Here is a 19,718-nt window from a genome sequence, read left to right on the forward strand (position 1 = left end):
TCTGAATCTATGACAAGGCGAACTGATTAAGTTACCTTCAAACAAAAGAAAATTCAACTAAAAGTTTAATCAGTTGTGATCGCTCCAAAATAAGTTGAGCAATCCTTACAACTACCATATGATCGCCTTGATCGTAACAGAATGAAAAACGCCTGGAAGGACCTGGATCAAACAACGACGCATTGCATTCGGGTATATATTTTTTTTATTGCAGTGATAGCCACAAGCCACAGGGGTTTCCATATGATCCCAACCTGCTCAATTGTGTCGCGGGACAGGGTATGGGATTTGAGGTTCCCGATCCTTTTTGTCCTCAGCTCAATTTCCAATGCGTAAATGACCAGATAAATCAAAACAAATTCTTTGCTTTCAATGTTACAGAAACAAAATAAAGTTAACCCGTTCACCCCATTCTTACTTTTTGTTTTTCCTTTGAACAGCGTGTTATTTTTCGGGCTTCTGCCTTAAAAAAGGTCATCACTTTGCATCTACTTCTTGAAGACCCTTCACGGTACACACCTATCGGAAATTTACTGGAGTACCCCGCCCCTGGAAACTTTAGCCTTTATATAACAAAAGGACTTTTAAGATAAGAGGTTATAATAACCAAACAAGTTAAACCACGAGTAGTAATGATTGGGGAGGATTTGAGCGCGAGCCTCGCAAGTAATTTTCAGTAGCTTTAATTTTATTTCCCGCAGTTTATTTACTTTTCTCTTTCGTTAGGAGAATGACAGAGATCACAGCTCCCTTAAAAAGCTTGAAAGGTAAGTTATTCAACAGTCTGATTAGTTTTATATCCGTGAGGCTTGTTAGCTAGCAATAAAATTCTTATTCTTTTTCTTCCAGATACGTGTCTCCACATTTTAAAATACAAAACTCTTGCTTTGGAAACTACAATAATACTCTTTTGTCCGGGGCAAAAAATGCAGCGACTTCTCGTTTGAAAAAGGATTGTAAAACAAGCGAGTAAACTCTTACGATTTTTCAGGAAAGAAAAAGGCCCGGCAAATGTCAACTGAAATATGACAAAGAAATATCCCTGATTATTACCATAGCAACTGATAGAATTCTTCGTTTTTATTTCAGTAGCGCAGTTCCACAAGAAAATGTCTTAAATAGAGAAGACCAGGTAAATAACCATTCCTATTAAGAGAGAACTGTTCCTCTTTCACTTCTATGCTCAAGGTGAAATATGAAGTCTCTGCTGGTAAAACCTAGCAGCTGACCAAAGTCGAACTTTTAGTTAAAAAAAAAAAACATTTCGTGTACGGGAGGGTGGTAAACCATTGAGTTCCAATTAACCAATCAGAAGCCGTGTCTACTGTCCTGATATCCTGCGACATCAAGTCACTGACCTGATACCTTCAAACAAAAGAAACTTCAACTAAAATTTTACTCAGGCCTTGATCATTACAGAATAAAAAACGCCTGGAAGGACCCGGATCAAACAACGACGCATTGCATTCTGGCATGTTTTTCATCGCAATACTGATAACCGCTACAAGCCACAGAGGTTTCCATATGATCCCAACTTTAATTTTTTTCCTGCAGTTTACTTACTTTTCTGTTTCCTTAGGAGAAGGACAGAAATACCAGCTCCCTTGATAAGCTTGAAAGGTAAGTTATTCAACATTGTGATCAGGTTTGCATCTGTGAGGCTTGTTAGCTAGCAATATAATTCTTCTTTTTCTTCCTCTTCTTCTTCTTTTTCTTCTTCTTCTTCTTCTTCTTCTTCTTCTTCTTCCACATACGTTTCTCTGCATCTGATTGAATACTTTGTTTTTATTTCAGTGGTGAAGTACCTCAAGAGAATGTCTTAAATAACAAAGACCAGGTAAGTAACCATTGCTATTTAGAGAAAGCTGTTCTTCCTTCACTTCTAGGCTCAAGATGAAATATGAAGTCTTTGCTGGTAAGACCTAGCAGCTGATTAAAGTCGAACTTTTAGTTTAAAAAGTCACTTCATGCGCGGGAGGCAGGTAGCAATTGAGGTCCAATTAGCCAATCAGAAGCCGTGTCTACTAGTCGCTGACCTGATATGACCACGATATCATGCTCACTTGGCGCATGTACATGTGGGTACAGTAAATACCTAATCGTACCTTTTTGGCACGTTTCGGTGGCATATCAAGCTCGTTTGGTCTCGCTATTGGTATTTTGGCTCGACTACGTTTCGCCAAAATACGAACCACGGCTCGACCGAACTAGCTTGATATGCCACCGAAGTTTACCAAAACTTTTGACGGCGTAAAACCATAATGTGCAAGTTATTTTATAAATGCACGGCCGGGTTTGTTGACTATCAATGGTCTGAAACTATACCAAGGTGAACTGAGTAAGCTACCTTCAAACAAAAGAAACTTCAACTAAAGTTTTACGCAGGTGCAATAAAGGTTAGTTTCCAAGCTGAGCGATCCTTACAACTTCCATATAGTCGCCTTGATCGTAACAGAATAAAAAACGCCCGGAGGGACCTGGATCAAACAACGACGTATTGCCTTATGGTATATTTTATATCGCAATGATCGCTGCAAGCCACAAGGGTTTACATATCATCCCAACCTGCTCAATTGTGCCGAAGGACAGGATATGATTTTTGAGGTTCCCGGTCTACATCCCAGCTAAATTGCCATTGCGTAAATGACCAGCTAAACGAAAAACAAATTCTATGCTTTCAATGTTGAAGAAACAAAATAAAGCTCACCAGTTCACGTTATTCTCAGTTTCTGTTTTTCCTTTGAACAGGGTTTTATTTTTCGGGTTTCTGCCTTCAACAGGGTATCTATTTGCGTTTAATTTACTTCTTTAAGACCGCGGAACACACCTATCCGAAGTTTACGGGAGTACCCCGCCCCTGGAAACTTTAACCTTAACATAACAAAAGGACTTTTGAGATAAGAGATTGTAACAACCAAACAGGTTAGACCAAGGATAGTAATGATTCACGGGGAGGATTTGAGCGCGAGGCTCGCTAACAATTTTTATTTACTCTTCTCTTCCTTAGGAGAATGACGGAAGTAACAGCTCTCTTGATAAGTTTGAAAGGTAAGCTTTTCAATATTCTGATTAGGTGTATATCTGCTAAGCTTGTTAGCTAGCAATACAATTCGTCTTCTTTTTTTTTCTCCTTCTTCTGCTTGTTACGGTTTTCCAGGGAAGATGAAAGTTCCCGGCAAATGTTAACTGAAATATGGAAAAGAAATATATCTGTGATGATTACCATAGCAACTGATTGAATCATCGTTTTTATTTCAGTGGCGCAGTACCACAGGAAAACGCCTTAAGTGAAAAAGACCAGGTAGATAACCATCCCTATTTAGAGAAAGCTGTTCCTCCTCCACTTCTAGGCTCAAGAAGCGATTAGTTCTTTAAGACCCTTCGCGGCACACGCCTATCCGGAGTTTGCCGGAGAAGCCCGCCCCTGGAAACTTTAGCCCTCATATAACAAAAGTACTTTTAAGATAAGAGGTTGTAATAACCAAACAGGTTAGACCAAGGATGGTAATGATTTAGGAGGATTTGAGCACGAGGCTCGCTAGCAGTTTTCAATAATTTTAATTTTATTTCCTGCAGTTTATTTACTTTTCTCTTTCCTTAGGAGAATGACAGCTCGCTTGATAAGCTTGAAAGGTAAGTTGTTAAACATTTTGATCAGATTGATATCTGTGAGGCCTAGGCTTGTTCAATAACAATAGAATTCTTTTTCTTTTTCGTTTTGTTGTTGTCGTTGTAGTTCTTCTTCTTCTTCTTCTTCTTCTTCTTCTTCTTCTTCTTCCAGATACGTGTCTCTGCATTTGAAAATACAAAACTCTTGTTTCGGAAACTACAGTAATATTCCTTTGTCCGGCGCAAAAAACTGTAGCAACTTCTCGTTTGAAAAACGTTAACAACAGCGACGACAACGTAAAACAAAGGAGTAAAATCTTACGGTTTTTCAGGAAAGAAAAAAGTCCCGGCAAAAGAAATATCTCTGATGATTACCATAGCAACTGATTGAATTCTTCGTTTTATTTCAGTATTGAAGTACCGCAAGAGAATGTCGTAAATGAAGAAGACCAGGTAGATGACCATTGCTATTTAGAGAACGCTGTCTCCCCTTTACTTCTAGGCTCAAGATGAAATATGAAGTTTTTGCTGGTAAAACCTGGCAGCTGACCAAAGTCGAACTGAGTTCCAATTAGCCAATCAGAAGCCCTGTCTACTGTCCTGCTATTAAGCAATAGAACACGTTTTCCATGTTTACATAGCCTCATCTAAACACGTGGTTCGGAGAATTCGAAACTTTCGAGAATTCTCCCAATCCCCGAGTGTTTAGATGAGGCTATGTAAAAACCGAAAAAGTGTTCTACTGCTTTCATAAAATAATTCTCAAAAATACGCGCGAAGCTAAAATGTCACAACCGTGTTTACATACTCTCATGTAAGCACACCTATCGACCAATGAGAGCGCGCGTAGTAGCTCAGTTATTTTATAATCTGCGATATCAAGCGACTGACCTGATATGACTACGATATCATGCTCACTTGAGCGGAACGCACCTGTCCGAAATTTACGGGAGTACCCCGCCCCTGGAAACTTAAGCCTTCATATAACCATAGCTAATAGAGCGAACTGGTTATGAAGCCCGGCAAACATCAAAGGAGCAAACAAAGACGCCAAGATTTATGTTGGAAGGTCCACGACGGAGCACAATCGTTTGTTTTGCGCTAATACACTATGCATGAATTACGTAACCAACACGTTTCTATTGGTTCGTTCCTCAGTACGGAGTGAACAACTATTGTGTTTTGTGCACCGTCAAGGCCAAAAAAGCGAACAAAAACATACAACAAAGAACTTTGTCGGGTTTCATAACCATTCCCCTCTATTAACTATGTAATAACTAAAGGACTTTTAAAATAAGAAGTTATAATAACCAAACAAGTTAGGCCAAGGATAGTAATGATTGGGGTGGATTTGAGCGCGAGGCTCGCACATAATTTTCAGTACCTTTAATTTTTCTTCCTGTTGTTAACTAAGCGTAAACCCCACGTTAAATTAAGTATCGTATCGTAGTTAACTCAGTTTTCTCTTTATCTAGGAGAATGACAGAGATAACAGCCCGCTTGATAAGCTGGAAATTTCTTCTGAAACCAAGATTCCAGAGAGGAAATATTCCCTTGCCGATTTCACGTTTCTCAAAGTACTGGGAAAAGGTGGTTTTGGGAAGGTGAGAGTTTAACCCTGAAAACCGTATAGGGAACTGTCTCTAAAAGTCGGAGAATAGCTTTTGAAAACTATCATGAAATAAGATATGATAAATTATGTAGAAAAGATGAAGTAGTTGCACTGGTGATCTTTGTTGTGTCAGGATTACAGTTGAAATTATTAATTTGGTATTTTATTTTTTTTTACTAGGTCATGTTGGCAGAAAAGAAGGGCAGTGACCAGCTTTTCGCCGTTAAAGCTATTGAGAAGAAAAAGACGGTTAAGAATGGTGATGTGAAAAACGTCTTCACCGAGAAGAGAGTGGCAGCTTTAGCATCCGGTTATCGTTTCCTCACAGCGCTACATTCCACCTTCCAAACTGCGGTAACTGTCTGACACAAACCACTAAGGCCTCGTTCACGCTATACGGGAGAAATTTGAAAACGGCGTTTTTTCTCTGAAAACGCCTCAAATGTTTTCCGTCTACACTAGGCCAGAGAAATTTGAAAATGCAACAATCTTCGGTCATTTTGGATTTGAGTTTGAGGAAAACTCGGTCAGGAAAATTACATGATTATTGTGACGCCATCGTCGAAAAGCTCCGTTTTCAAAATGTTTTCCGTCCACACAAAAAAGTAAAGCCGGCGTTATCAAATTTCTCTGGTTTGAAGCGCGTTTTCGAAAAGCTCCGTTTTCGTGACGAATTAATGTGGACGGAAGACCTAACCGTAGAAATAAAGCTGCGTTTTCAAATTTCTCCGGTGTACTGTGGAGGCAGCATAAGAACGTTTTACATCCTCCTGTTCTCGAAGACTCGAAGAGTTTAGGAGAATTTAAAAACCTTGTTTATGAAAACCCTCACCCGACCTCAGACCAGGATGTACCTGATTACTTTCAAATTCTCCCAAACTCTCTCAAGAGTTACTGGCATCAGGCTATGTTATCAAGAAAAGGGTTGCTTGCTATTTCTTACATAAGATAATTTCAACGATGACAAAATTTATCATCTTTCTTCATTTAAAAAAAATACAACGATGCTTAATAACCCGTACCCTGAACAAAAAAGCAAACAAACAAACAAACAAACAGAGAATGCCCAACACAATGTAAATTTTATGAAACACAGAATCGCAGTCAGATGACCTTTTCACCTAAATTGCAATCAGGCATTCTTCTTTTTTCGGCGAACGAAAAAAAAAACAACAACAACACCAAAAATAAAAAAACAGAAAGCCCTATAGCAGGTTACATTTCATCTAAGTCCGTAATTCACTTGAGTCAGCTTAAAGGAGCTCAGTCACGGTATTTTGAGTTATTTTGGCCACATACAAAATTACCTTTAAATGGTAGAAAACCTGAAAATAACAGTTTAATAAGATGGAAAAACACCAGAGAGATAATGATAAACCATAAATGAACAAGGATGGCTAAGGATGGAGAAGATTAACACGGATTACAAACGACGAATTTGAAAAATTGAGGCTAAACTTTTCAATATGCGCAAACCGTGACTGAGCTCCTTTAAGTGTTTTCTCACGTGCGAGGAACTGATTGCCTTGTATTTCTATATTAGGAAGGTTCTTCCATTCTTGTCTTCCTCGATTTTTCTAATGTCATTTGCTTATTTAGCTCACTTAATTATATTTAATTTATTTCTTAAAATCTCTGTTATGACTCGAGTTTATGATTTTTGTTCAAACAATGATATTAATTGTAATAATGCATTAAACGGATTGCGGCAATTCTTTTTTCAGGATCGTTTGTTTCTTGTGATGGAATACGTTAGCGGTGGCGAACTGATCTCGCTGATTTGTAAAGAAGGAGGATTTGGTGAAAAAAGATCTTGGTATGTATCTCAGTTTTAGCCAACAGCCCTAAACACAGTAGCCTGCAATAAGAGCGTATTTTGGGGAGCAAGCGCATTTTGAAGCGAGCGCCATCTTAGAGCCTGTTTACAAGGAGGGACGGTTACCCTAGCAAGCGGGTTAACCCTAGCTGGAGGGCAAAAGATAGCCCGGGTTTACAAGCAAAGTTTTATAGGTAGGGTAACCCTACAACCCGTGACAACTTAATGCGCGGTTACACTCAAAGGGTTTGGAAACAATTAGAAGGTTAACCCGGGTAGGCGGGTTAACCCTACCCGGCAAAAATGTAACCCGCCTACCAGGGTAACCCTAGCTGCCTTGTAAACACGATGAAGAAAAAAAGAGGAAATGTGTGAGTGCTAGGGTAACCCGCTTGCCAGGGTAACCCGCCCTCTAGGGTAGCCCTCTCTCCTTGTAAACAGGCCCTTAGATTCAAACTCGGAAGAGGTTTGGGGAGAGACGAAAACGCCCCGAAATAAAAGGAGTTAAGCCCCGACCAAACGATCGCAACATTTCAACGTGACATATCGCAAAATTGTTGGGAGCAATATATTACACGTTGCGCACGTTTGGCCACCCTGTTGTGACGTGTTGTGACAACTGGGTGTTGTTAGCTCAAATTTGACCATTTTCAAACACCCCACATGTCGCAACACGTTGCAACTGGGTGGCCAAACACGCGAAACATGTTGCGCCCAACAATGTTGCGATACGCTGCGTTGAAATGTTGCGATCGTTTGGTCGGGGCTTAGGACTGAAAGAGGAATAACGGGGGAGGTGGAGGGGGAGGGGAAAGGAAAATACGGCGTTTTTCCTCTCCTTTTTTTTCCACACCCTCCCCGCCCACTTTTCCTCAGGCAACATGGCGGCGAATCTGCTCGAAAGCGAGCTAATACCGATAAATCGTGAACACACGGAAAATGCCGGCACTGCAGGCTTTAAAAACTGTTTTCATTCCTTGTCATGTTTGAATTCTTTTTTCATGTATTAATTTCTTATAATAAGTAATTTTCATTTTTAATTTTTTTAATTTCAAATTTAGTTTCTACGCTGCCGAGCTTGTTCTGGTCCTTCGATACCTTCACGGACAAGGTATTATCTACAGGTAAGAAATGTCATTCCTTTTAAAACATGAGAACCATTTTCTCATTAACTGCCTATTAAACTCAAGCGGCTTTCTGTGAGTGCAACATTCTCTCTCTAAAGCTAAAATTAGCTAGTTTCTTTTTCCAACAGAGATTTAAAGGGCGAAAACGTCCTTTTAGACAAGGATGGTCATATTAAGTTGGCTGATTTTGGACTTTGTAAAGAAGGTATGGGACCTGGCGACTTAACAAAGTCGTTTGTGGGAAGTCCAGTGTACATTGCGCCTGAGGTAAGTTTGAAGCCTTTTGTTAGAAATTGGTGTTCTTTGTTGGCACAGTCATTACGGAGCTCAACAGCTTGTGCTAGTTCTGAGTTTCTATCGCGGTGGTCTTTCGTTCTCAGAGTTTTTGGCTGAACTTCAGTACAAATAGCGTATCGAGTACAAAATCGTAACTGAATCTCCTCCACTGCAAGTTCTTAAGGTTGCTCTTTTCACTCATCTCCTTCTTAAATGCCTGCTTACAGTATGTGTTGTGTGCTACTCAAAAAATCGCATTGTCATGCATCTCTCATAATTCAAAGGTGTCTTCAGAGCCCATAAGAATCCTCCTAAAACCTTTCTGACTGTTACTGTCACTCACATTTCAGCCCCATTCTGTATTCCATGTCACACCAAGTCTTTTCAAAAGCAAAGAGCAAGTTTTTCTCAGCTTCTAATGTCGTAATTCCTAACCTTAACTGATTACGTCGTGTATTACTTTAACATCAGATACTTGAACAAAAGCCTTATGGCTTCTCTGTGGATTGGTGGTCGCTAGGAGTTCTTATGTACTTGATGATGCTGTTTGAGGTATGTAGGAACATTTTATTTCAAAGGACCTATTGAACGTGTCAGCTCGGGTGCGTTAACTTTTGCGTCTGATTGTGACTCCGTTCTCATGAAATTCCTCTCACATGGCACCGGATATAGGTTTAAACTTTCAGATGTGATTGATTTGTTTGGCTGTTTTAGAACGAATTTTTCATTCAATCACAGATACAGCTTTGGAAATGATTTCATAGAGAATAGGCTCGATTTCTGCCCCTCTCTCAGTGCTGTCTAGATTAAAGTTTCCTTCCCGGGAAAAACGGGAGAAGCGCGTGCTCCTTTCCTGAACAGCGGTTGGTTATCAAGCCTACATAAAGAACAGTCCCGTCTATAGCAAACGGGACAAATTAATACGGGTACTAACAGTTCTTGTTCTTGGTAGCTTCCTTTTCCAGGAGGGAATATGTCTGACATATTTGATGCTATTCTTTACGAAGATGTGTTCTATCCTTTGTCCATCTCATTGGAGGCTTTTGAAATTCTCCAAGGGGTAAGAACCTCACGATACGACTTCCTAATGCTTACATAAGTGAACGCTTGTAATGGAAACTGCTAAGGAGTACTGGTCGAGAGATTTAGGACGAAGAAAGCTTGGGTCGGGATAATGACGTGCACGCGAGAAGAAAATTCAACGCCTTCTTGAACTTAGATCTCCCACGGCTAAGCGTCAAACTAGTGGGATTTGGGTAGGAGATTATACCACCTGTATGCGCTCGCATGCTAAGCCTCTGCGGAGATAAAGTTATGCTAAAAGATTTTAAGAGAAAAGGTAGACTATACGCAGCTTACAAGCAAAGCTTCAATGTGGTGCAGGAAAGAAAGCTATTGATACGATTAATTGAAATTCAGAGACTAGATTTGGTCTGCTTGGCAGCGATTTCGTGAAGGTCCACCTAGTGTATCCTCGTACCGCCTCGCGTATCATCATGCCGCTTCGTCTGACCTCGTACCGCCTCGTGTATCCTCTTACCGCCTCGCGTATCATCGTACCGCCTCGTGTATCATCGTACCGCCTCGTGTATCATCGTACCGCCTCGCGTATCGTCGTGCCGCTTCATATGACCTCGTACGGCCTCGCGTATCATCGTACCGCTTCGTGTATTATCAAACCGCCTCGTGTATCATCGTACCTCCTTGCATATCGTCGTGCCGCTTTATGTGACCTCGTACCACCCCGTGTATCCTCGTACCTCTTTGTGTATCATCGTACCGCCTCGTGTATCATCGTACCGCCTCGCGGATCATAGTGTATCATCGTACCGCCTCGCAGATCGCTCCGCCCCTTCATGTGACCTCGTACCGCCTCGTGTATCCTCGTACCACTTCGTGTATTATCGTACCCCCGTGTATCATCGTACCTCCTCGCGTATCATAGTGCCGCTTCATGTGACCTCGTACCGGCTCGTGTATGATCGTACCGCCTCGTGTATGATCGTTCCGCCCCGTGTATCATCGTACCGCCTCGCGTATCATAGTGCCGCTAAACGTGACCTCGTACCGCCTCGTGTATAATCGCACCGCCTCGCGTATCAATATCGAATGGTCCCATTCAATTTAAAAGAGCTCGCAAAAGTGGACCTTTGCTTAAATTGCTTGCAAAAATTAGATGAGTGCTCGCTTGCTCGTGCTCGTAAAATTTTTGCAACTGCTGACATGCTCGGATTCTGAAGTCTAGTAGCGGTTAGCTTCTTCTCGTGGCTAGAAACGGGCTTTAGATCTCCACTGACTCACGTGAAGCTAAGTGACGTAATTTGGCATCAAACAAGGCAGACTGGCTGTTCAGCGCAGTAAGCGGCTGAGATTGGTTGAGCCGCGATAAGATCCTAGTATGCTGCCTTTAGCTTTGTGCCTATCATGTGCTGTTTTGGAAGTGTCAGCCAGATTACTTGGCACAAACCAACTTTTCCATTTAATTCAAAAGAGAGATTCTAGCTAGCGGAAAATTGAGTGCTCGCTGCTCACCATCTGCATTTTCTGAAGTGCTCGCGGCTCGCAAGACAAATTTGATCACTGCTCGTGCTCGCAAAAATGAACGCACTGCTCGCATGCTCGCAAAGACTATACCCTGTGCCGCTTCATGTGACCTCGTACCGCCTCGTGCATCATCTTACCGCTTCATGTGACCTCGTACCGTCTCGAATTGGAAGATATTTAAGGCGTGTTTCTTTCTTTTTCTTATAAGGCTTTAAAAGTTTTCTATCCTCAGGACGATATCAAAGTAATTTAATTCAAGCAGATGCTTATCTTTATTTCACTGATTTGCAGTTTCTGACAAAGGACTGTAATGAAAGGCTCGGCTGCACAGCCAGCGGGGAGCAAAGCGTTCTGGATAATGCATTCTTCAGAGAGATGGACTGGGTCAAGTTAGAGGCGAGACAGATAGAACCTCCTTTCAAGCCCACAATAGTAAGAAAAATGCTATAACGTACTGTATCTTGTGTCATAATTAATTATTCATCTTTTTTATTTATTTATTTATTTATTTATCTACTCCGGCTTTTTCCTTATTTGTTACAAGTTAACATAGCTTAAAATCAGAACTTTTCAATCTGAAAATTCAACCTCAATCATCTTTGTCATCAATCCTGTTTTACTGGTTTTCTTTTCGCAGCAGTCAAGAGCAGATGTTCAAAATTTTGACAGCTTCTATACAAGCGAGGACCCAGTCCTTTCTCTGCTGTACGAAGAGAACACGTTAAACTTGGAAGGACATTTCAAGAACTTCACCTTCGTAAATCCAGAATTTATAAGCGACACACTCGCTTAAAAAACAAATTCCTTTTTAAACAGAGCTGTTCAGACTAGAAGTCTAGCATCTTTAATCAGTGATGGATCCAAGAAAGGGTTTTAGACCCGTATTTTTTTCAATAGAAATAATTGTTTTTTAATGATAATACAATACTCAACAGTACAATAAATACAATACATTACTTACAATACTGCTTACTTACACTAATAACAATACACTATATCACTTACGGCTAATTACATACATTACTTACGGTATTTACAATACTGGTTACTTACAAAATTACAATATTCTTCTTACATTATTTACATGTCTTTTTTCCCCTTAATTGATATTATCATTAAGCAATAGACCACAAGCTGTTATGCTTTACAAGCTGATAAACCACGTGGGATGTTGGAAGAACACTCGAAGAATTCGTAAATCACGAGCCTGCGGCTCGTGATTTACGAATTCTTCGAGTGTTCTTCCAACATCCCAAGTTCCAAGTTCCCAAGTTCGTGCAGAAGAGAGGAAAAAGTTCGGGCCTTCTCCTCTATCTATTTAACTTGGTTTGTAAATAAGGCTGTTGCTCAGAGTCCTAGACAAGAAATCTCATAGCTGTAATCGGTGATGGATCAAAGAGAGGCAGATTTTTTTATAAAACTCACGTAAGGCGCAGAAGAACGAAACAAGTTCGGGCACTGCCTTCTATCCATTTATTTCGAAGACCGCTAATTACCGCTGTAACGGAAACCCTAAGAACTAAAGTAACATTTACTATGTAGAAAGAATTGCAATAAGATCATGAACTGTCATGACTATATCTTTTGTTTGCAACGACAAAATATTTATGAGAGAAGGTGATTCTCCTCGTGCTGTTCAATAACGAGATTTTTCAAATAATTATGATTCCTTCAATAAATAAAGTGCGAGAACTGATCGAGTCGTACGTCTTAGTAAATTTCAGTCGTAAAAGTGAAGTATATTTTTGACCATGATGGACCAAAAAGGAGCTGGTGAAATGACCACCGTCTTATGTTACCTTTTTGGGTTTTGAGCCGAAAAATTGTCCATGACAGTTTGTTGGTTCTAGGATCGATACTTCGTAGGGGTGAAATTGAATAGGCCCAGGAGCCATAATCGGGGACGGAGACCGTAAGCGCGCGCCATTTCAAGTATTGGGGTTGTCCCCATGATATGGGACAATAATTCTATTTTTAGAACAAATTGCGCCATCACCTGCGGCACACGCGCGTACATGCTGCGAGGATTTTTGCGGATGTCGCGCGGGGAAAATGACGTCCGAAATTCCCGAAATGTTTCATGTTTTTGCCCCACAACTCAACGCGTTTACGTCTGTTGGAATTTTGCTTAAGTATTTTCGTCGTAAGCTGCTCCAGTTTGAGTGAAGTAAGACAGTGTCGAATTTAGGTATGTTCCCATGTAAGCTTATATATATCGCTGACCAAGTTGTGTTCCGACTGATGCTTCTTTTACATGAGCTGTACATTACTCCACTTTAAATTTCACATATGTTGAAGATTAACAGCTTTTCCATCACACAGCAAAAAACTAGCTGGATATATTTAGATATAGCAGAGCTTCAGGACTTGATAGTTTGCTAACTCCTCTTGCCACACGCTTGCGAGGAATTTGTCAGTCTATCGCGACCGAAAAGTAAAACAAAATAATTGCTAGTTTGAGTTTCGCCTGAATTGTAAGGAACGCTTAATGTTTCATCAAGGCTTAATAACTTTACGTCCGTAGATACTGCTCAGTTTTATTCGTGTAAAAATGCAGTAAATTTTCTGTTGTCGATGAATGAGAGCGCCCGCCGATGCGTGTTTTGTACACGGTCAGTAAACATGACAAATTGTACTTCCTCCGCACTTTCGTGTGAAAGCGTACATCGAACTCAAACAATAGCTCTATAGTTTTTAAATATGTTTAAGATTGATAAATGTTTGAGAACATATTAAAAGCTAAGCTGAAAATATGTGAATAAAGCAGAAACAATGAGCAAAGTTACGGTGACGCTTTCTTTAATCAACTTGGAATAACGATTTCGATTTTGATGATCGAGTTATCAAAACTCCTTGTCTATTTTCATTTTCGCAGTGTAAAACTTCACTATGCTTATGTTGAAGAAACACACATGATATTAGTAGCCTTTTTTGCATTCGTGAAATTTGTTGCAGCATCTCAGCACAAAAGATAACGAAAGAAATCTTGTCAAGATTTGTTGACAATTGAAAACACCGACTGGGACTTGAAATTGTACGCGTCAGACTTTCCTTTCAAAAACTTTTGCAAACTCACCAAACAAGCAGAGACAATAAGAAACCATCGAAACAGGTTTTGGTTATGATTAAACATTGTCTGAGAAACTCACAAATTAACTCAATACCAGAGTAGAGAGTTTTCTTGCTATATTCTTAAGCATACGCGTAAGCTTAGAATTAGCATGAGCAGATCTTATTATTCAATCCCAGCGCGAGATTGAAGTCTTGTTTTCGACCCTGAAAAACCCACCTTTTCCGTTAGCTCAGAGCATAAAACTACATATGAGCGCCCTGGTTCGTATTCCTTGACTTATTCCCTACCATCGCTGTGAAAAATACGCACGCAACGTGACAACATCCACGCGAGAGCCCCTGACATGTGCGTGAATCCGCGCGGATATATGGCGCAATTTGTTCTAAAAATAGAAAAATTGTCCCATATCATAGGTGCGCGCGAATCCCGAGACTTACGGTCTCCGTCCCCGATTATGGCTCCTGATAGGCCATATTCGTGTTCTCGGCATTGGACTGGAACTAGCTTGCAATGGAGGCTCATGCGGGGGAATTTGAAAAGACTCCCCGCGTTAGCCTCAGTTGCATGCTAGTTCCAGTCCAATACCGAGAATACAAATATGGCCTATTTAAAGCTAAGCCCATAAATCGAGATTCTGGCTCCCTTTTTTTATTGTGTTTAGGGGGTCTTTTTGTGGTCTTTTCAAAATTTCAGACGAACGTCTCCGTCGTTTTTATCGGAGATTCCTCGTCCAGAAAAGGAAAGGATGCTAATCAAGGACAACGTTACGAGTATCAGCTCGTGAATGGATGGTGCACACCGGTCCAGTGAAACGGATAAAAGACATCATCAGAAACTAGAAAATAAAGCGAAACAAATGCAGTCAAACCTCTCTACAACGGCCACCTTGGGGAAAGATGAACGTGGCCTATATAGAGAGGTGGTACGGTCGTTATGGGAAGGAAAGGGTGTAACATGACACCTGCTTTTTTCGGACGGTGCAACATTTTTATGTTTAAAAAATGCTGACTGTAGCATAGGAGACCTAACACAATCCAGATATATCTACAAAACAGAAACCAAACAGAAACAGATACCAACGACGCGCAGTACGGATCAAGTTTCGTGACGTTTTACAATATAGCTAGCGGTTTGGTAAACACCATTCGTCAGTCGTTGGTTAACTGACCGTTGTGGAGAGGTTATTTTGTTAGTTTGAGACGTGCTTTAATGGCCGTTGCAGTTGTAGAGAGAGGACGGTTGTAGAGAGGTTTAAATAAGAGTGAATGCATGGACTGTCCGTGAGGACAAAAAAATGGCCGTTGCTGAGAGGCTGCTGTTGTAGGAGTAGGAGGTTCCACTGTAAATGGGTCTGTGGGCTGTGTGGCTGGTTCCAAGATTATGAATTGAAATACGAGCTCCTGATTGAATGCAAGACTGTGGTTTACAAAGTCACCGAAATAACTATATTTATTATGCTCATTCTTACTCAAAATGCTCAAAAGAATCATTTCTCTGTCGTGGGGTTGTTAGTTTAGTTTCCAGGCTGCCCATTGACTGCGCACTCTTCGAGGACGAGAGAGGGTGAAACTAGCACCATATTTGGCCAGATATCTGCTAACAGAGAAACAAATTATCAAAACTATCGGTGCTAACTTTAGGGCATGTGTTTCACCCGAAGGAAATGAGAGATTTTGCAGGATTATTAGGGACTTGATTCCCTGCAAATTAACTCCTGATTTGTTTGTTAGTGCTAGTGTTCGGCTATGGACAACGCTGGGAGCACGCCACCAAAATGTCCATGTGGATTTTGGGGGTGAGATTATTTATATGGCGTTCGTCACTGATCAAATCTTGGCTAAGCTTTTAGTTAAACTTATTGCATACTCTTATGTTCTTATTTGAACTAAAGAATGGATCGTTTATTGTTGTGCCTAGATCTCCACAGACGTTAAATTTGTGTTCAAAGTGTTACAAGGATGGTAAGTAATACATTTTAATTCGTGCTTCACGTAGTCTCATGTGGTAATACATAAAACGTCCGACATTTTCCCGCTTTTTATACTCAGAATTACAAAGGAAGGGGAAACAGGAGCAGAGAAATGCTGCAGTTTCAGAAAATAAATCTAAAATTCAAGATTCCAACCGAAAACAATCTAAGCAAGACCTCGGAAAGGAGCCCTGGAGCACTGAACCGAACTGTGAAATTCAACTGGATCGGAACAATTCAAAGTGTATGAAAACAGAAACCGTAACAGCGGCGGAAGGGAAAGGATCCCAGGAAACAAGCGAGGAACAAGAATCATCGAATAACACGACGGAGAACAAACCAGATGTTTCTAAGGATGCTCCAGTCCAAAAGAAAAGAAAACGATGTTGGACATGCAATGCAAAGCTCGAACTTGCTCAGCGGGAACTGGGAAACTGTAGATGCAGTAAGTATTGTTATATCATTAATTAAGGAGCAGGTTATTTTTCCTGTGAGATATCTTTACAGGCTGCCGAAACTGTGTTGTCCTCCCCCTGTGGGTGGAACAATTGAGCAACCTTTACAACATCAGAGTTTTTCTGTTTATATCACCCCCCCCCCCCCCTCCCCGAAAAAATATGTTTGATGGGCACTTGTGAAGGTCACCATTTCAGGGCCATTACTGATACATCATCTGACCATGTTGTGATCGTCACAGAAAGATACTTTGGGAGTGTACAGCAGTTCTTAATTATCAAACATGAGGGCCCAACATAGGTATGGCTGGATATGGGATGAGAGTAAAAATGGAGATGGGATGAGGGGTTAAAGAGATTTTAATGACATGATGCTGTGTAAAAACACTTCAGGGGATGCTGGATTTACTCATTTTGGCTGCTGGGATGTCGGATAGTTTTACAGTTGATGACTGGATGCAGAATGAAAAGGAGAAAATTTTGGATGCAGAGAACTGCAACTCTAACAAGGCAGGATCTGGATTAACATTCTGAGTGGGGCCGGATGGCAGGATGGTGGGATAGTGGGGTGGTAGGATGGAAGAGAAAGTGAAAATGAAGAGGCCTATGTTGGACCCTCAAATGATCGACGTTATTGACAACATAGCTTACAGTATTTGAAAAATTAGTATTAGACCTCTTTATTGCAAGTGAAATGCTACTACCTCTTAACATAAAACATTCTGAATTATAGAAACAGTTGCAATAAATTGGTATATACACATTTTTATTATTTTGAACAGTAAATTGACTACTGAATGGATACAAATTCAAATTCTTCACAATTTTCACCCCAGTAATGGGTGCAAATATGAGTTCTTCATGATTCCAACCCAGTATAACCAATGTAAGTTGAGGGCCGTTCAGGGGTATTCTTGTGACACGTGATTAGCTGATTTTATTTTCTGTCAAAGGTGAATTTAGGAAATTATTCTTTGTGACTAGTGACCTGAAGGTTTTGCGTGACCTATGAAGAACCTGAATTATTTACTGATATTTGTGATTTTACCTCTCTATTCTACGTGATTTTGAGAGGCAAGTCCTCCAAATGGTCCGAGTCATCAATTGAGAGTGACTTAGGTATGCAATTTGCAATATGGAGCCTTGACTTAGCCATTCGTGATTTTACTTTCTTCAAACACTGTTTCCAGTGCAAGAACAGGTAATTAAAAAGAGTATCTTACTTGCTTATTTTCGTGATTTGGGAAAACAAAATTTTTATATCTGTGATCTGCGATCCTCTATTTTTTCAGTTTGTGAACTGTGCCAGAGACCCCCCCTGTACAACTCTCTAAGTTACAACCACTACTGCAATACCTTTGCAAAATTTTCATGTAACAATCTTTGTCTTTCCCTGTGAAATATCACTTAATCATTTGTGACCTTGGTGAAGGCTTCCAGCAACAATTTAACCTCCTATGTGGATGCTCTTTAGGCTCTTCATGCAGTGTTTCCTTCCTTGTTGGGGAGGAGTGTTTAACCAGTCATAAGAATGTCTATGTAGAAGGGTAGCAACAAAGAGGTTTGAGTTTAGCATGATTGATTTGTGAATAATGATTCCAGCCAAAAGCAGGGTGTGCATTAAAATTATGATGACGCAGCTGGACACATGCATGCTCAAAATCATTTTAACTAACATTTAAATTGTGCACAAATTGAGATATTAACATTCAACGCAGGAATCCCATCTAGAAAAGCACTTGTTCATAAATTGTTTTTTTACTTCTTCAGGTTATGTTTTCTGTCAGTTGCATCGGTTGCCAGAGCAGCATAATTGTGTCTTTGATCACAAAGAAAGTGGTCGGCAAGAGGCCAGAAAGAAGATGGTCAGTCCAGGACCGAAGAAAGTAGGAAGATCTTTCCAGAGAATAGATGAATAACATGGAGTTTAATGAGGACAGCTTTAAAAATGTAACTAATTTTGAGTTCTTCATAAATGGCTGCTGTTAATTTTGAGGGATAACTCATGGTAAATAAATAGTTGGTAATGACGAGCTCACCTGCTTATAAAAAGAACCCTCTGAAAACACAATTTATTCATTAAGTTAAATAATTATATGGAATGGCTTAATTTAGTTGTTAATCGACTGAGTGGCAGGGAGAAAGGATGGGAAAGCATTGAACTCAGTTCTAAGACTTAATATAACATGTATTCTGATTTATTGAGGCTAGGACATGTGTGTTCAAGGCAGATTGTTTCACTACTCAGCCACACCTAACTGTGTAGATTGGCCAGGATAATTAATACACTATGTAAAACAGCTTGTAATATTATTATAATTGGTATGAGGGCTAATATAACCTGCAATCAGGTGGCATACTTTTGATTTGGAAAAAAGGACGCTTGATCGCAGGTTATATGGGGATAGGTCTGGCTATTGTATTAACACAATTCTAACATGTAGAAATGGAATAATAACACTGCAGAAACTGTATGCAAACCACTGTAAGATAAGCGCAGAGGAAGCCAAAATTGCAGATATTAGAAAGGTAATACTTGATTGTTGTTGGGCTTAACAACAATCAAATGCTAGAAGAATAGTTTCAGTAATAATCTAGAAGGTATTTCTGGTGCGGGTATTTTCATGGAGGTGGGCTGGAACCTATCTGTACTTTTAGAAGTTTCTGTTCAAGATTTGTTGGAATATCATTTAGGATGGGAAGGATCTTTTGCACTCATACAAATAAGGGCTACACAATAACTGGTCATAAAAAACACTGATGATGATACAGAATACAAAACATGCTTTGTGGTCATCAAAATCTGACAACGAACATTCAAAATATTAAAGCACACTGTAACAATATAAATACGAAACAAACTCCATAGGCAAATACTGTTGTATGGAGCAAAATGGCCTTTGTAACTGCAGTTTTGTGACATGAAACACTAGTACAGCAAGGGGCTTCATAGGAGTGGAAGAAATTTTTGCTTTTGTGAAGCTATGGCCATTTGTGGGAACTTACTATTGTAGATTCTGTCTGTGTCTGTGTTTTAGATTTGGGGGGCTTTTTTCTGGGTTGATTTATTGTCGGAATTTTACAGTATTCCACCATTGAACAATTGCAATGTATTTCACTTGACTTGACCAGCTGTCGGAGCTTGCGATTAAAATATTTAGACAAGAATCTCTTTGGTGTATACTTGTGGTGTATAGATTAAACTTAAGTCGGTATGTATGAGAGTACAAGTCCAAA

The 19,718-nt window shown here is 40.1% G+C and overlaps 4 protein-coding genes across 4 annotated transcripts in view; 3 read left to right on the forward strand and 1 right to left on the reverse strand.

Annotated features, from left to right (window-relative positions):
• LOC145485496 (uncharacterized) overlaps nucleotides 1-8,787 on the forward strand; it is a 10,756-nt gene extending 1,969 nt beyond the window's left edge. Inside the window, exons 5-17 of the mRNA XM_081464159.1 lie at nucleotides 727-767; nucleotides 1,090-1,132; nucleotides 1,580-1,620; nucleotides 1,795-1,837; nucleotides 3,008-3,048; nucleotides 3,259-3,301; nucleotides 3,602-3,633; nucleotides 4,020-4,062; nucleotides 5,085-5,213; nucleotides 5,402-5,575; nucleotides 6,946-7,037; nucleotides 8,099-8,161; nucleotides 8,293-8,787. Of these exons, the coding sequence (XP_081320285.1) occupies nucleotides 727-767; nucleotides 1,090-1,132; nucleotides 1,580-1,620; nucleotides 1,795-1,837; nucleotides 3,008-3,048; nucleotides 3,259-3,301; nucleotides 3,602-3,633; nucleotides 4,020-4,062; nucleotides 5,085-5,213; nucleotides 5,402-5,575; nucleotides 6,946-7,037; nucleotides 8,099-8,161; nucleotides 8,293-8,557 (1,050 nt within the window). The 3' untranslated portion in view covers nucleotides 8,558-8,787. The remainder of the gene's footprint in view (nucleotides 1-726; nucleotides 768-1,089; nucleotides 1,133-1,579; nucleotides 1,621-1,794; nucleotides 1,838-3,007; nucleotides 3,049-3,258; nucleotides 3,302-3,601; nucleotides 3,634-4,019; nucleotides 4,063-5,084; nucleotides 5,214-5,401; nucleotides 5,576-6,945; nucleotides 7,038-8,098; nucleotides 8,162-8,292) is intronic.
• The window catches only part of LOC145484618 (uncharacterized), a 407,604-nt gene that overhangs the window by 75,287 nt on the left and 312,599 nt on the right, over nucleotides 1-19,718 (reverse strand). The window lies entirely within an intron of this gene.
• Nucleotides 9,414-14,867, forward strand: LOC145485497 (protein kinase C epsilon type-like). The gene is made up of 4 exons (XM_081464160.1): nucleotides 9,414-9,500; nucleotides 11,276-11,416; nucleotides 11,622-11,741; nucleotides 14,751-14,867. The coding sequence occupies exons 1-4, from the start codon at nucleotides 9,414-9,416 to the stop codon at nucleotides 14,865-14,867; spliced, it is 465 nt and encodes a 154-aa protein (XP_081320286.1).
• On the forward strand, nucleotides 15,613-19,649 carry LOC145484644 (AN1-type zinc finger protein 3 homolog). The gene is made up of 4 exons (XM_081463247.1): nucleotides 15,613-15,852; nucleotides 15,975-16,018; nucleotides 16,106-16,471; nucleotides 18,252-19,649. The coding sequence occupies exons 1-4, from the start codon at nucleotides 15,803-15,805 to the stop codon at nucleotides 18,398-18,400; spliced, it is 609 nt and encodes a 202-aa protein (XP_081319373.1). The 5' UTR covers nucleotides 15,613-15,802; the 3' UTR covers nucleotides 18,401-19,649.

Source organism: Orbicella franksi, chromosome 4, assembly GCF_964199315.1.
Source record: "Orbicella franksi chromosome 4, jaOrbFran1.1, whole genome shotgun sequence".
Classification (NCBI taxonomy): domain Eukaryota; kingdom Metazoa; phylum Cnidaria; class Anthozoa; order Scleractinia; family Merulinidae; genus Orbicella; species Orbicella franksi.

Coding starts and splice junctions, on each gene's coding strand:
- LOC145484644 (XM_081463247.1), top strand. CDS start 15,803: ATGGACAACGCTGGGAGCACGCCACCAAAATGTCCATGTGGATTTTGG. Junction 16,019..16,105: donor TTCAAAGTGTTACAAGGATG/GTAAGTAATACA, acceptor TTTTATACTCAG/AATTACAAAGGAAGGGGAAA. Junction 16,472..18,251: donor ACTGGGAAACTGTAGATGCA/GTAAGTATTGTT, acceptor TTACTTCTTCAG/GTTATGTTTTCTGTCAGTTG.
- LOC145485497 (XM_081464160.1), top strand. CDS start 9,414: ATGTCTGACATATTTGATGCTATTCTTTACGAAGATGTGTTCTATCCT. Junction 9,501..11,275: donor CTTTTGAAATTCTCCAAGGG/GTAAGAACCTCA, acceptor ACTGATTTGCAG/TTTCTGACAAAGGACTGTAA. Junction 11,417..11,621: donor CTCCTTTCAAGCCCACAATA/GTAAGAAAAATG, acceptor TTCTTTTCGCAG/CAGTCAAGAGCAGATGTTCA.